A 13,361-nucleotide genomic window follows, 5' to 3' on the forward strand; every position below is an offset into this window, starting at 1 on the left:
AGAATCTTAATATGCTCTCTTGAGAACCAATGACTTGATATGTGGTCTTTTCATGTCTCAAAAGGAATAAATCTAAATGAATCTCCTCCAAATCTTCTCATATTTTCCTCTCCATTAAAATTTTGGTTGACTCTCTTGCCCTCAACTCTTATATACAATAAGAAGCTAAACTCTAACATTCTGCCTAAACACTGATTACACTTGGAATTCCAAGCCAATCAAATCTAAAAGAAGCCAAATAATAGAAATGTCACTACTGTAATTAGCTAATCCTATCTAATAATAGACAAACATGGTAATTGACCATACCTTCGGTACACCTCCCATTGGCTAATCATCGTGATATGCAAATTAACCCAAACCAAGATGGCGGCTGGCAGCCACGCAGCTGAAGCGAGCAGGAGGCTTGCTTGCTCCAGTGATGGAGGAAGCCAAGGTTCCCCGCCTGCTGCAGCCCGGCTCTGAGCTCCGAAAGCAACAAAGTTTCAATTAGAGAAGCTAAATAAACCCCAGATACCTGCTTTCAGCAGGCCATGGCCTCAGAGCTGGAGCGAGCAGGAGCCTGGCTCTCAGCTCCAGTGATGGCAACAAAGTTTCAATTATAGAAGGTAAATAAATCACAGAATAAAAAAGAAAAAAAGGAGAGGCTGGGAGCTTCAGTTGCTGGCCAGCCTGAAAATGGCCCTCAACCCCTCACCCAGACTGGCCAGGCACCCCAGTGGGGACCCCCACCCTGAAGGGGGTGTGACCAGCTGCAAACAGCCATCAGCCCCTCACCCAGGCTGGCCAGGCACCCAAGCGGGACCTCCACCCTGATCCGGGACACCCTTTAGGGCAAACCAGCTGGCCCCCACCTGTGCACCAGGCTTCTATCCTATATAGTAAAAGGGTAATATGCAAACTGACCCTAACAGCAGAAAGACTGGGAATGACTGGTCACTATGACACACACTGACCACCAGGGGGCAGATGCTCAATGCAGGAGCTGCCCTCTGGTGGTCAGTGCGCTCCCACATGGGGGAGCTCTGCTCAGCCATAAGCCAGGCTGATGGCTGCCAGTACAGCGGTGGTGGTGGGAGCCTCTCCTGCCTCCTCAGCAGCGCTAAGGATGTCCGACTGCAGCTTAGGTCTGCTCCCCACTGGCAAGTGGACATCCCCCGAGGGCTGCCGGGCTGCCAGAGGGATGTCTGATTGCCAGCTTAGGCCCAATCCCCCGGGGAGCAGGCCTAAGCCAGCAGGTGGTCATCCCCTGAAGGGTCCCAGACTGCGAGAGGGCACAGGCCCTGCCGAGTGCACAAATTTTTGTGTACCGGGCCTCTAGTCCTATATAATAAAAGGCTAATATGTAAATTGACCAGGGGAGCACCACTCAGCCAGAAGCCCTGAGCTGGGCTCACAGCTGGTGAGTACAGCAGAGGTGGTGGGAGCCTCTCCCACCTCTGCGGCAGCACTAAGGACCCCTCGGGGAGCGGGCCTAAGCCGGCAGATGGACATCCCCCAAGGGGTCCCGGACTGCGAGAGGGCACAGGCCAGGCTGAGGGACCCTCCCCCCAGTGCACAAATGTCATGCACCGTGCCTCTAGTTATTAATAATAGAAAGTAGCAAAAGAGAGGCCAGACATTATAAGCTTGGCCATCTGGGCAGCTTCACCAGGAAGCTGCAACTTTATACTCCCCAGGGAACCGCCTGGCCCATTCCCTGCAGATTACTGGGGGAAGAGACTGGACAAAGGGGATATGGATGCATGCGAAGTAAGGTTGGGGTGCCTGTTAGAGATCATTGCCTAGAGGGGATGGAACAGAGATCATTGTCTAGAGGGGATGGAGCCTATGCAAGCCTGTGAAAATTTTGGAATATATAACCCCCAGACACAGGAGTTCTCTCTCTCTCTTAGCTTTTGTGGCTCTCTGGTTCCTCTGGTTTTGCTCCTGCGTCCTTGCATTTGCCAGTGTTCCCTCCATGGCCATGGGGATCCTAAACTCAATGGACGGATGAACTGCAGCTGGGAACACAAGCTAAACTAGCCCAATGCTGGATTGGATTATGCAAATATGGAACGGAAACTCTGGGCAACGGCTTTAATCCTGGCCCTGCTAAAGACACAGCTGGACTTCTTCCTTGGCAGGACAAAGGGAAACGGAGCCTTGGAAACTCAGGGATGTAATTTCATGCAAATAAATGCCACTCATTCTCCTGTGCAAGTCTCAGAAAACTCCTTTTCTTGTGACATCGCAAGAACCCCACTTTCACGGGCAACTGTTGGGGACACGAAAAGCTCCCCACTGGCAACAGAAATACATTTTCTTATTGAGAAACACAGTTCTTAGAGTGAACTCCATGTCCGTAAACGAGGAGAGAACTACCAGTATATTTTGGCTAATAATCAGCTTTGTGGAAAGCATTTCAAAGCACTTATATCAAGGTTGGAAATTAGAACTCCTCAGTCATTCCTCCTTTAAAATACAAAACTATGGAGAATTCCAGACTTTAATCTAGAATTTTAAACTTTAAATAGATTGTAGACTTTAATCCTTTGATTCCTTTTCACAGAGGACAAATTAATGGCTTTTCATAAAAATAATTTGTTCAGCTGGATATTAAATTTATTTTAATTTCTTAAGGAATTTCTGCTTTAAAAAGAATGGGATATAGACATAAGTTCTTCAGTCAGTAACTGGGCTACCTTTGTAACTGAATAACTGATGGAATGATGCCAGATGACAAGCAGCCTCTTCCTACTTACTTAAGAATCTCTAGCTTCTACACAAGAACATTATATAACCACAGAAATCTACACCTACAAACTCAGAAATTCAGAATACTTTTATTTTGCCCTAGCCGATTTGGCTCAGTGGATAGAGTGTCAGCCTGCTGACTGAAGGATCCCAGGTTCAATTGTGGTCAAGGGCACATGCCTGGGTGGTAGGCCCGATCCCCAGTAGGGGGCGTGCAGGAGGCAGCCAATCAATGATTCTCTCTCTTCATTGATGCTCCTATCTCTCTCTTCCTCTCCCTTCCTCTCTGAAATCAATAAAAATATATTAAAAAAATTTTTTTAATACTTTTATTTTTTAAATGCTTCTTAAATGCCTTTAGAAACAATTATGCACTACTTTGTATTTTATTGTTATGAGAAGTTAAAAAACCCAAAGAACTTAAAATGCATATTATAAAAACCAATCCCACTTTAACATTCAGCTTTAACATCTGGATTGAATCTACTACTAGAGTCTGTCAGCTGAAGGCATAAGAAACAAGACTTAATTTTAGAAGATAATCTAGAAAATAAAGACAATAAATAATAATAAAAAAGATTAATACCATAAAGTAAAGACCATATCTATACTGTCAAAATACAGCAAACACTTCAGAAAACATTCTATTTAGTTTTGGTCTCATCCAATTATAAAAGAGATTTTTGTTGCAAGTATTGTGCCAGATGCATAGAAAATGTAAACAGAGTCTAATAATAAGATAATGCATTGACTAAGGATTCTCATATCAACAAACTGAGTGTCTTTCTGTGGCAAGAACATTTACTCCACTCCCTTGTGGGTATTTGCTTAAAGGGTTATTTAGTTTATTTGCCTATACAGAATATACTAGTACTTGCTATACAGAGTCAATATACCTATTTGCATACATAGAATCAATATTCCTATTCTTTCATTAAAAAAAACAACACACAACCCAATTTTATTCAGGAGAGCAATGTACCCAGCTAAAAACTAGTTTCTCTGCATTCTTTTTTTGAAAATATATTTTATTGGTTTTTTACAGAGAGGAAGGGAGAGGGATAGAGAGTTAGAAACATCGATGAGAGAGAAACATCGATCAGCTGCCTCCTGCACACCTCCTACTGGGGATGTGTCCACAAACAAGGTACATGCCCTTCACCAGAATTGAACCTGGGACCTTTCAGTCCGCAGGCTGACGCTCTATCCACTGAGCCAAACCAGTTAGGGCTCTCTGCATTATTATTAAAAGAAGAGAAAGTATGTTTTTATTGTTTTATTGTTTTATGTTTTAGAGAGAGGAGGGAGAGAGAGAAACATCGACACCAGCGATCTTCTGGTGCATGGGACAGATGCTCAACCAACTGAGCCACACTGGCCAGGGCTCTCTCTGCCTGCTTTACCATATAGCTAAGTGTGGCCTGTAGCTAAAATTCTGAACAAAGAAATGTAAATAGTATTTTGGGGTGGGATTCTGGGGAAATACTTTAACAGGTGACAGACACTGAGAAGCACTATTTTAAACACACAAATGTAAAAGTGATAAAGACAATAAATATTCGGGATACAATAACTCTAAAAGACTTGGTCAGGATAGCATAAACATGTTCACTTTATGATTATGGCCAAGGAGTCTGCATGAGCTGACATTCTAACCACTTAGCCACACTGGCCAGGGTGAAGGTTGTTTGTTTTCTTTTTAAAAATACATATATGGAAATGATTCCTTTTACTCCCTGAACTCTCTCTCTAAAAAAAAAAGAAAAAAGGTGGTCCCTTTAAACTCTTTTAAATAATTATTACAAAGAAAGAAAAAAGAAAAGCAAGCAAGCAAGCCAGCCTTGGCAGGTGGCTCAGTTGGTTGGAGCATTATCTCATGCTCAGAAAGGTTGCTGGTTCGATTCCCCTGGCAGGGCACATACCTAGTTTCAGGTTTGATCCCCAGTTGAGGTGTGTACAGGAGACAATCCATTGGTGATGTTTCTCTCATACATGGATGTTTCTCTCTCTCTCCCCCTCTCTCTCTCTCTCTCTCATTTCTCTATCTCTCTATCTCTATCTCTCTAAAATCAGTAAAATATGTCCTCAGGTGAGAATTAAAAAAAACACAACAGACTTGACTTGTATAGCCCCAAGTACATAATGTATCAATTAAAATAAAAACAAAGCAAATGGACAGAACATTTTCCTAGATAACAATCTTTCCAACCTATTTTATTTCAGTAGTCCATTAATCTAACTAAAATGAATCACCCCTGTAGCACCAGTGGGTACTACCAAAATCTGAAGAAAAAACCCAAAGCAGATAGGAACCTTTTATAATATAAATGGAAGTCCACTGCCTTTTTTAAAAAAAACAAAAAACATGGGGGCTAAAATAAAATGAACTCTTCATCATATGCCATATTTTGATTTTTGTGCTAGTTATAAATTAATCACTCATTAAGAAAACAGCAAACAAATGATAGCTGCTCTGCAGTCTATACATTCATAGATCCGTAATTTTCAGTTTAGAAAAGAAGCCCAATGATATATAATTTTCTCCTCTCCCTTATATAAAAGTCTAGGCATTCATTATCAAATGCCTAGATCTAAATCAAAATAAGGTCATGCATCTATGCCATCTTTATTAGAGAATCTTTTTTAGATTCAATTGACAACCTATGGCATTTGTCAATTTTTCTTATACTTTCCAGTAAAATATAATGTTGGACAAAACCCCCCCACCAAAAAACACTAAGAGTCTCTGAACTGGTTGAGAACTACAGGCCATTTAAAAAAAAAATTAAAATTCATTGCTTGCTACTAACCCAAATTCTCTTAGGTCCAAAAAAAAGTCTCCTTCAGGCTGACTAGCAATGCACATTTAAGTCCTTTAAATAAGCTGATTAACTTCAAATGATAATTTAAATACAACAGAAGATTAAACAAAACTAGTGTGGAGATAGGAAGATAAAGCTAAAAACATTCCACCATTTCATCTATTTCAAGTGCCATTAAACCATTTAAAGCATGTACTACTAGAAATAGGCAACAGTTGATTAAATTTTACTTTTCTAACAAATCAAATAATTAGAGTAAAATGAAAAAGTCATTAGCTTCAAAATTTTCTCTCAATGACCCTTTACAGGTTACTAATAAAATTACAATAAATTTTTCACTTGCTATATTTCATTGAAATTACTTTCAAATTTTCATAGTGCAGAAAACTGGCAGGTACCATCTCAACAAAGCAATTAAAATTACCATCACCAATAATGGGACAAACTGACATCATGACAGTTCAGCTATAAAGAACATTATTTGGACAATTGGCAAAATGTGAATAAGGCCTGTAGATTTGATAAAAGCATTGTGTCAATGTTAATTTCCTGAATATCCTGGTTTTTAGAAAATACACATTTAAGTATTTACTAGTAAAGCAGCAGTTCTCAATCTGTGGGTCGAGACCCTTTTGGGGGTCGAACGACCCTTTCACAGGGGTCGCCTAAGACCATCGGAAAACACATATATAATTACATATTGTTTTTGTGATTAATCACTATGCTTTAATTATGTTCCATTTGTAACAATGAAATTGGGGGTCACCACAACATGAGGAACTGTATTAAAGGGTCGCGGCGTTAGGAAGGTTGAGAACCACTGCAGTAAAGGCATACCATGCCTGCAACTTATTTTCAAATGGTTCAAGAAAAGAAAACCAAAAACATATAGATAGATAAAGCAAATGTGGTAAAATGATAACATTTGTAGAATCTGGGTGAAGAGTATATGGAAATTCTTTATATTTATAACTTATTCTTATAACTTTTCTATAAGTATAAAATTATTTCAAAATAAAAGTTAAAACAATTAAAAATAACAAAAGATAAATAAATAAAGCATTAGTGTATAAACACTTAAGAAAAAGAGATGGTTAAAGAGCAAATTATAGATGCCAATGATGGGTGCAATTTTGGTTTAATTATTCATGTGGTTAAATTATTATTGTTGCCTTTCATCTAAGGATCTTGGGAATATTTTACAAACACACTTTATAAATGGAAAAACAGACATGTAGAAAAGCTTCCAAAATGTGACAAGTTGATTTTGGAAAGAAGATAAAATTTGAGTTTTAATTGATAACATAGTATTAAGATGTGGTATAGGTAGACACACCAAAAAATATTCATTTACCTTGCTCTGTTGTAAATCACTGGTTCATGTTCGTCCTGCACAGTTGTCAGCATATCCAATTCATGGAATATTTTCTGCATATAGTCCAAAAATTTATATCCTGAAGCTCTTTCAATTATGGCTGCCAGTAGGGTATAGCCAAAAGTTGAATACAAAAACTGACTACCTTGAGACATCATTGCAAGGAGAAAAAAAGAGAAAATGATTCATTATTATTTAAATATATGTAAAGTACTTTTCCATTAAAAACTGGTATATACCTTAAAACTGGAATATTTTACTTCAACATTTATAAAACATCATGGATGATATATTAGTCAGCTCTGTAATGGCCCTACTTATTCCATGTGCCTAACACAAGAATAAAATGATGATCAATATGTTGACAATTTCACATGAATCTACTCCTTTCTATGATAAAAAATAAGCAAATGATCCTACCTCAAACATAATAAAAATTCTACAAACTGGTAACAAAATAGGAAGAGAAAGAAAAACAAATTTGGATTCTTTAAGTCAACTATCTTGTTCCTAATGTACCTATTCCCTATTGCTTAAGGCATAAGTAGTTATATAAATTATTTTAATAAAACATATATATATAAAACATCTCTATATATATAAAATCCTAAGCAACCGGCTGACTGGCCAACTGGCCGGTAGCTATGATGTACACTGACCACCAGGGGGCAGATGCTCAGTGCAGGAGCGGAAACCACAGGCATGGGAACATGGAACAGACTGATGAATCTCAGAGGGAAGGGGAGAGGGTGAGATGAGATTAACCAAAGATCTTATATGCGTACTAGAGGCCCGGTCAGGTCCCTGGGCCTGGCCTGCAGGGATCGAGCTGAAACCAGCTCTCCGACATCCCCTGAGGGGTCCTGGATTGCGAGAGGGCACAGGCTAAGCCGAGGGACCCCACCGGTGCACAAATCCATGCACCAGACCTCTAGTATAGATATAAAAACCTTATTTCAAATACATATTAATCCTACCAGACCTGAGGCCCTGAACCTAACTGTCCCCTATACCTGGGCTCCTGAGCATTAAAGAGAAAAAACCAACATGATATAGAAAAATGTTAGTTACATGCAAACAAGTGGTTAGAATAAGATGGAACTTGGAGACATTGTAGAAAATAGGTCTACCTTTCATCTACCTTTCATCTAGCGCCAATATTCCACCTTTGTGTGGAAATTACCGAAAAATCGGTACAGCGGTCTGGTAATACATATTCAAATATATACCTTTACCTCATTTTGGATTCTGGAAATGTAGATTGTACCATCTGTACTAAAAATGGGTGAGAACCTTATTTTTAAAGACAAAATTCATAATCATATTTCTTTGCCGTTACTGGTTATACCTACGTAATATCTACTCATGGTAGAAACATCTTTTAATATGAAAATGGAATAAAAAAATTTATGGTAAATTTCTTTAAAGCTATGAAGTAGTTTCAGTAGGCATCATACCAAAAAATATACAAAAATGAAGAGAGTTATTTTTATATATTGGTTATTTTTGGAAGTAAAATTAAGTTGATGAACACTGATTTCTTTAAGAAATGAAGGCACAAAATAAGTTGAGCAATTTAAGGTCTAACTAAGCCCGGCTGGCATGGCTCAGTGATTCAGCTTCAACCTATGAATCAGGAGGTCACAGTTTGATTCCCTGTCAGAGCACATGCCCGGGTTACAGGTTCAACCCAGTGGGGAACATGCAGGAGGCAGTCAATCAATGATTCTCTCTTATCATTGATGTTTCTCTCTCTCTCTCTCTCTCTCTCTCTCTCTCTCTCTCTTTCCCTTCCCTCTCTGAAATCAATAAAGATATATTTTAAAAAATGAAGTCTAATTAAAAAACAAAATACTAGCAATACATTATCACATCCACTTTGATCCAGATTTTGTTTGGAGAACTATTATTCCAACATTTCTCCATAATCTTTCACAAATATTTTGATATTTAGAATCTACTAAATGACTGGGTAGCCTCCATGAGGCTAAATCTAAACAAGTAGCTGCCTGGATGTTAGGCAGGAACTATGCTCTATGCTTTTAACAACTGTTAAGAAATGCAGACAAAAGGCAAGCAATGGACTGACAACAAAATCCATGCCACAATCATCTGCCACATCTAAAGCACTCAGGGTGGTATTTTCCATTTTCTGAAAATTAACACTTCAATAATGATGAGTTTGCTACGAGAGGGAATTAACACTCACCAGGTTTAAAGAACAAAGGGTCATTTTTAAATAATTTTAGGGATTCAATTGAATTTTCAAACTTCTCTTTCAAATACAATTCGTCTTGTTCAAAATCATTTTTTTTCTTGACAGGTTTGGAATTCCGGCCTTTGGCTTCATTATCCTGCTCTATCTTAGCTTTAGCAAAGTCATTCTTTTCATTATTTTTGTCTCCTTTATCTTTTAACTCTTTTCCTTGGTCGGATTCCATCATCTCTTTCATCATCTTCAAGGCTTTATAAGCTTTCTCTTCTTTCACCTTTTTCATGTCCTTTTCATAATGACGAATTCCACTTAAATGGGAAATCAATAATCTTGTTGTGACAGAAACCTAATTATAAAAACATGAAAATTAATTACATTACTAAACTATAATAAAAAGTTAGTAGCCTTGGAATAATGCCTCAGTAATATTTTCCATTTTAAACTGCTATTGAAAAAATATGTAATATACACATCTTTAGTTTTAAATTTCAGAAAATCTCGATTATCATCTGAATAAAAAAAAATTAACAATAATTTAAAACAAACCAAAGAATCCTATGCAACTTTTTCAACCACTAAACGTGCCACTTGTAAAATGAACTGTGAGTTTCATTACCTTTTCACCTTCATATTCTTTTTCAGGGAATTCAGGAACATAATGTTGTACTGGAATATCAAGATCAAGTTTTCCTGTTTCCCACAATTTGGCAATAGCAACCATGGTAAGGCTTTTGCTGATACTGGCAATTCTCATAACTGTCTCTGGTTTGCATGGTACACGGTTCTCAATATCGGCATAGCCTAAGCCTTTGAAAAAAAAGTGAAAAGTCACCATTAATAACCTTCAAAGTCAAAGGAATCTTGAAAAACTGAAATAATACTATCTTAAAATTTCCTGTATATTCATCTGAAGGAAAGATATTCCACTTTTATAAGTTAATGAAAACTTAACATGCAAGGGGTAAGTCTCTTTTTTTATAAATTAAATCTTTATTGTTCAGATTATTACAGTTGTTCCTCTTTTTTCCCCGCCATAGCTCCCCTCCACCCAGTTCCCATCCCACCCTCTGCCCTTACCCCCGCCACCCACTGTTCTCATCCATAAGTGTACAATTTTTGTCCAGTCTCTTCCCATACCCCCCCATATCCCTCCCCCCCCACCCCGAGAATAATCAGTCCACTCCCTTTCTATGCCCCTGATTCTATTATATTCACCGGTTTATTCTGTTCATCAGATTATTTATTCACTTGATTTTTAGATTCACTTGTTGATAGATGTGTATTTGTTGTTCATAATTTGTATCTTTACCTTTTTCTTCTTCTTCCTCTTCTTAAAGGATACCTTTCAGCATTTCATATAATACTGGTTTGGTGGTGATGAACTCCTTTAGCTTTTTCTTATCTGTGAAGCTCTTTATCTGGCCTTCAATTCTGAATGATAGCTTTGCTGGATAAAGTAATCTTGGTTGTAGGTTCTTGGTATTCATCACTTTGAATATTTCTTGCCACTCCCTTCTGGCCTGCAAAGTTTCTGTTGAGAAATCAGCTGACAGTCGTACGGGTACTCCCTTGTAGGCAACTGACTGTCTTTCTCTTGCTGCTTTTAAGATTCTCTCTTTGTCTTTTGCTCTTGGCATTTTAATTATGATGTGTCTTGGTGTGGTCCTCTTTGGATTCTTTTTGTTTGGGGTTCTCTGTGCTTCCTGGACTTGTAAGTCTATTTCTTTCACCAGGTAGGGGAAGTTTTCTGTCATTATTTCTTCAAATAGGTTTTCAATATCTTGCTCTCTCTCTTCTTCTGGCACCCCCATAATTCAGATGTTGGTACGCTTGAAGTTGTCCCAGAGGCTCCTTACACTACCTTCATATTTTTGGATTCTTTTTTCTTTTTTGTTTTTCCGATTGGGTGATTTTTGCTTCTTCGTATTTCAAATCTTTGACTTGATTCTTGCGATCCTCTAGTCTGCTGTTGGAACTCTGCATAATATCCTTTATTTCAGTCAGTGTATGCTTAATTTCTAGTTGGTCCTTTTTCATAACCTCGAGGGTCTCACTAGATTTCTTGAGGGTTTTACTACATTTATCGGCGGTCTCACTAGATTTCTTGAGGGTCTCACTAAATTTATTGGTGGTTTCTAGAAAATTATTGAAAAACCTTAAAAGTGTGGTTTTGAACTCTATATCCAGTAGTTTGCTTTCCTCCATTTCTGTCATTTGTGACTTGTTTCTTTGTCTCCGCATTTTTTATGCTTCCCTGTGTTGATAGAGTGGCTTTCTGTGTTAGGTGTCCTATAGGGCCCAGTGGCTCAGCCTCCCCAATTACCTGAGGTGGACACTCTTGGTGCACCCCTTTGTGGGCTTTGTGCACAGTCTTGTAGTTAAGCCTTGATTGTTGTAGGTATCACTGGGAGGAATTGACCTCCAGGCCAATTGGCTGTGAGAATCAGCTGTGTCTGCAGTGGGAGAACTTCTGAGCTGGAGACACTTTTCTGGGGCAAGACTTGCTTCAGTGGGGCTTTGGTGCTCACTGAGTCTGCCCCCTGAGTGTGTCCCTTATGGATCTGAGGAGTTGTAATCTGGATGGTCCCACTCTGACCTCTGTGTACACTGGCTCTTGGATCTCTAAGGAGGTGCTAATTTAGCCTCTGCCTGAGGCGACCCAGCAGGAGCTATGGAGAGATTCCTCTTCTTTGTTTGGGGTTTGGAGGTGCCCAGATGAGGCCCAGCTGTGAAGCAATGCAAGCTGCTGTGGGGCCTTGGACCTTCTTTTGGAAGTTCTGGGTCTCTCTGATTCAGCTGCAGTTTGTTAGGTAATTTTCAGGTTGCAAAGGGCCAGGCCTTTCATATGCAAAAGCCTCTGTGCACAGCTTGGGTGGGGCGGGGTCTCAGGGGATCAACAGGGTGGAGCAAGCAGCTATGGCTGCTCCCCAGTTCTACCCTAAGAGGCCCCGCGTCTCAGTGTCCTGGTAATTGCTGCAAGCACCTCTGAGAGAAAGCCGCCCTCGAGTTCTGACCGATGCCAGACAGTCCAGTTTCTCCCCGTATGAGTCTGGGTCCCCAGAGACTCACCTGGAACTGGAGTTCAGAGCAGTTGGGAGCTTGAGACTCCCTCCCAATTGAAAAAGACAACCGCGTCCTCAGCTGCCAGCCCTTTCCACCTGCGCCTCCGTACCTCTGCACTTTACTTCCACACCTCCTCTGAGTCTCAGTGCTTTTCTCTTTCCTTCTAGCTGTAGAATTTCCACTCAGCCAGCCTTCCTGTGCTTCTGGATGATGTCCGTTTTGTCTTTTAGTTGTATTTTTGAAGTGGTTGTGCGAGGCAGCAATTTCCGGTGTTTACCTATGCCGCATCGAATACGAGCATTCTTATCCCACAGGCTGCCTCTCCTTTCTAATGTGATCGCAAGGGATAAGTCTTAACACGGACAACAGAAAGTCTAACAATTTAACCTTATAACTAAACAGAATTGTGCCTTGTACAGAATAATAATTTTCCATCTGATTCAAACACTAATTTTTCTTAGCTTATCTAAACAATTTGGTTATACCACATTTCTAATAAATTACTCTTCATTCTTTAAAGAAAACATCATTGTTGTTCAAATTATATTTATTCTTGAGCGAGTTTCCACTGAATTCCTGAAAATACCCGTCCAGTTAAAAATAAGTGAAAAGAGGTCTTGCAAATCCACTTTTAGCTATCAAATTCAATTCAGCTGCAAATGGGGGGGGGGGGGACCCACAATAATGTACCACCAATTTAAAGCTCATTCTAGAAAAAAATTTAAGTTTGATTTCATCTTCTGAACAGGTTGAAAGTGGAATCCTAAGAGATATAAAGAACTGAGATCTGAAAAGAAAAAAAAAAGGGTACAACGATTGTTTTTAAACTGTAAAGGGATTATGCTAAAATATTTGCATAAAAACAAAGCCCCCACCCATAAAACTGACATTTATATAATTTTGGTTACAATATTTTTCATAAATCAGGCATACAGATTAAGCTATACTTATATTTGGAGGAAGAATAATTTTTCTTTAAATTCACTTCCCTACTGCCCCCATAGTAAGAGTAAATAAGTACTACTTTATTTAAATGATGTCTGAAACAACATTTCCTAAAAGGATGACCAGTTGGACCAATTTGTATTGAATGAAGAAATAAATCAAGTAATAGAAATATGATTTGATAAAGTATCATAAAATGATTAGA

The 13,361-nt window shown here is 39.0% G+C and overlaps 1 protein-coding gene across 2 annotated transcripts in view; it reads right to left on the bottom strand.

Moving 5' to 3' along the window:
• LACTB (lactamase beta) overlaps positions 1–13,361 on the bottom strand; it is a 19,801-nt gene that overhangs the window by 5,079 nt on the left and 1,361 nt on the right. Inside the window, exons 1-4 of one of the 2 annotated variants that reach the window (XM_014459825.2) lie at positions 10,364–10,424; positions 9,765–9,955; positions 9,143–9,494; positions 6,913–7,078 (exon numbers count right to left, since the gene is read on the bottom strand). In XM_014459825.2, coding sequence (XP_014315311.1) covers positions 6,913–7,078; positions 9,143–9,494; positions 9,765–9,902 — 656 coding nt within the window. In that variant the 5' untranslated portion in view covers positions 9,903–9,955; positions 10,364–10,424. Of the gene's footprint in view, positions 1–6,912; positions 7,079–9,142; positions 9,495–9,764; positions 9,956–10,363; positions 10,425–13,361 lie in introns of those variants that run through there. The other variant, XM_014459824.2, reaches the window with a different exon arrangement.

This window comes from Myotis lucifugus, unplaced genomic scaffold (genome assembly GCF_000147115.1).
Source record: "Myotis lucifugus unplaced genomic scaffold, Myoluc2.0 scaffold_115, whole genome shotgun sequence".
In the NCBI taxonomy this organism is placed as follows: domain Eukaryota; kingdom Metazoa; phylum Chordata; class Mammalia; order Chiroptera; family Vespertilionidae; genus Myotis; species Myotis lucifugus.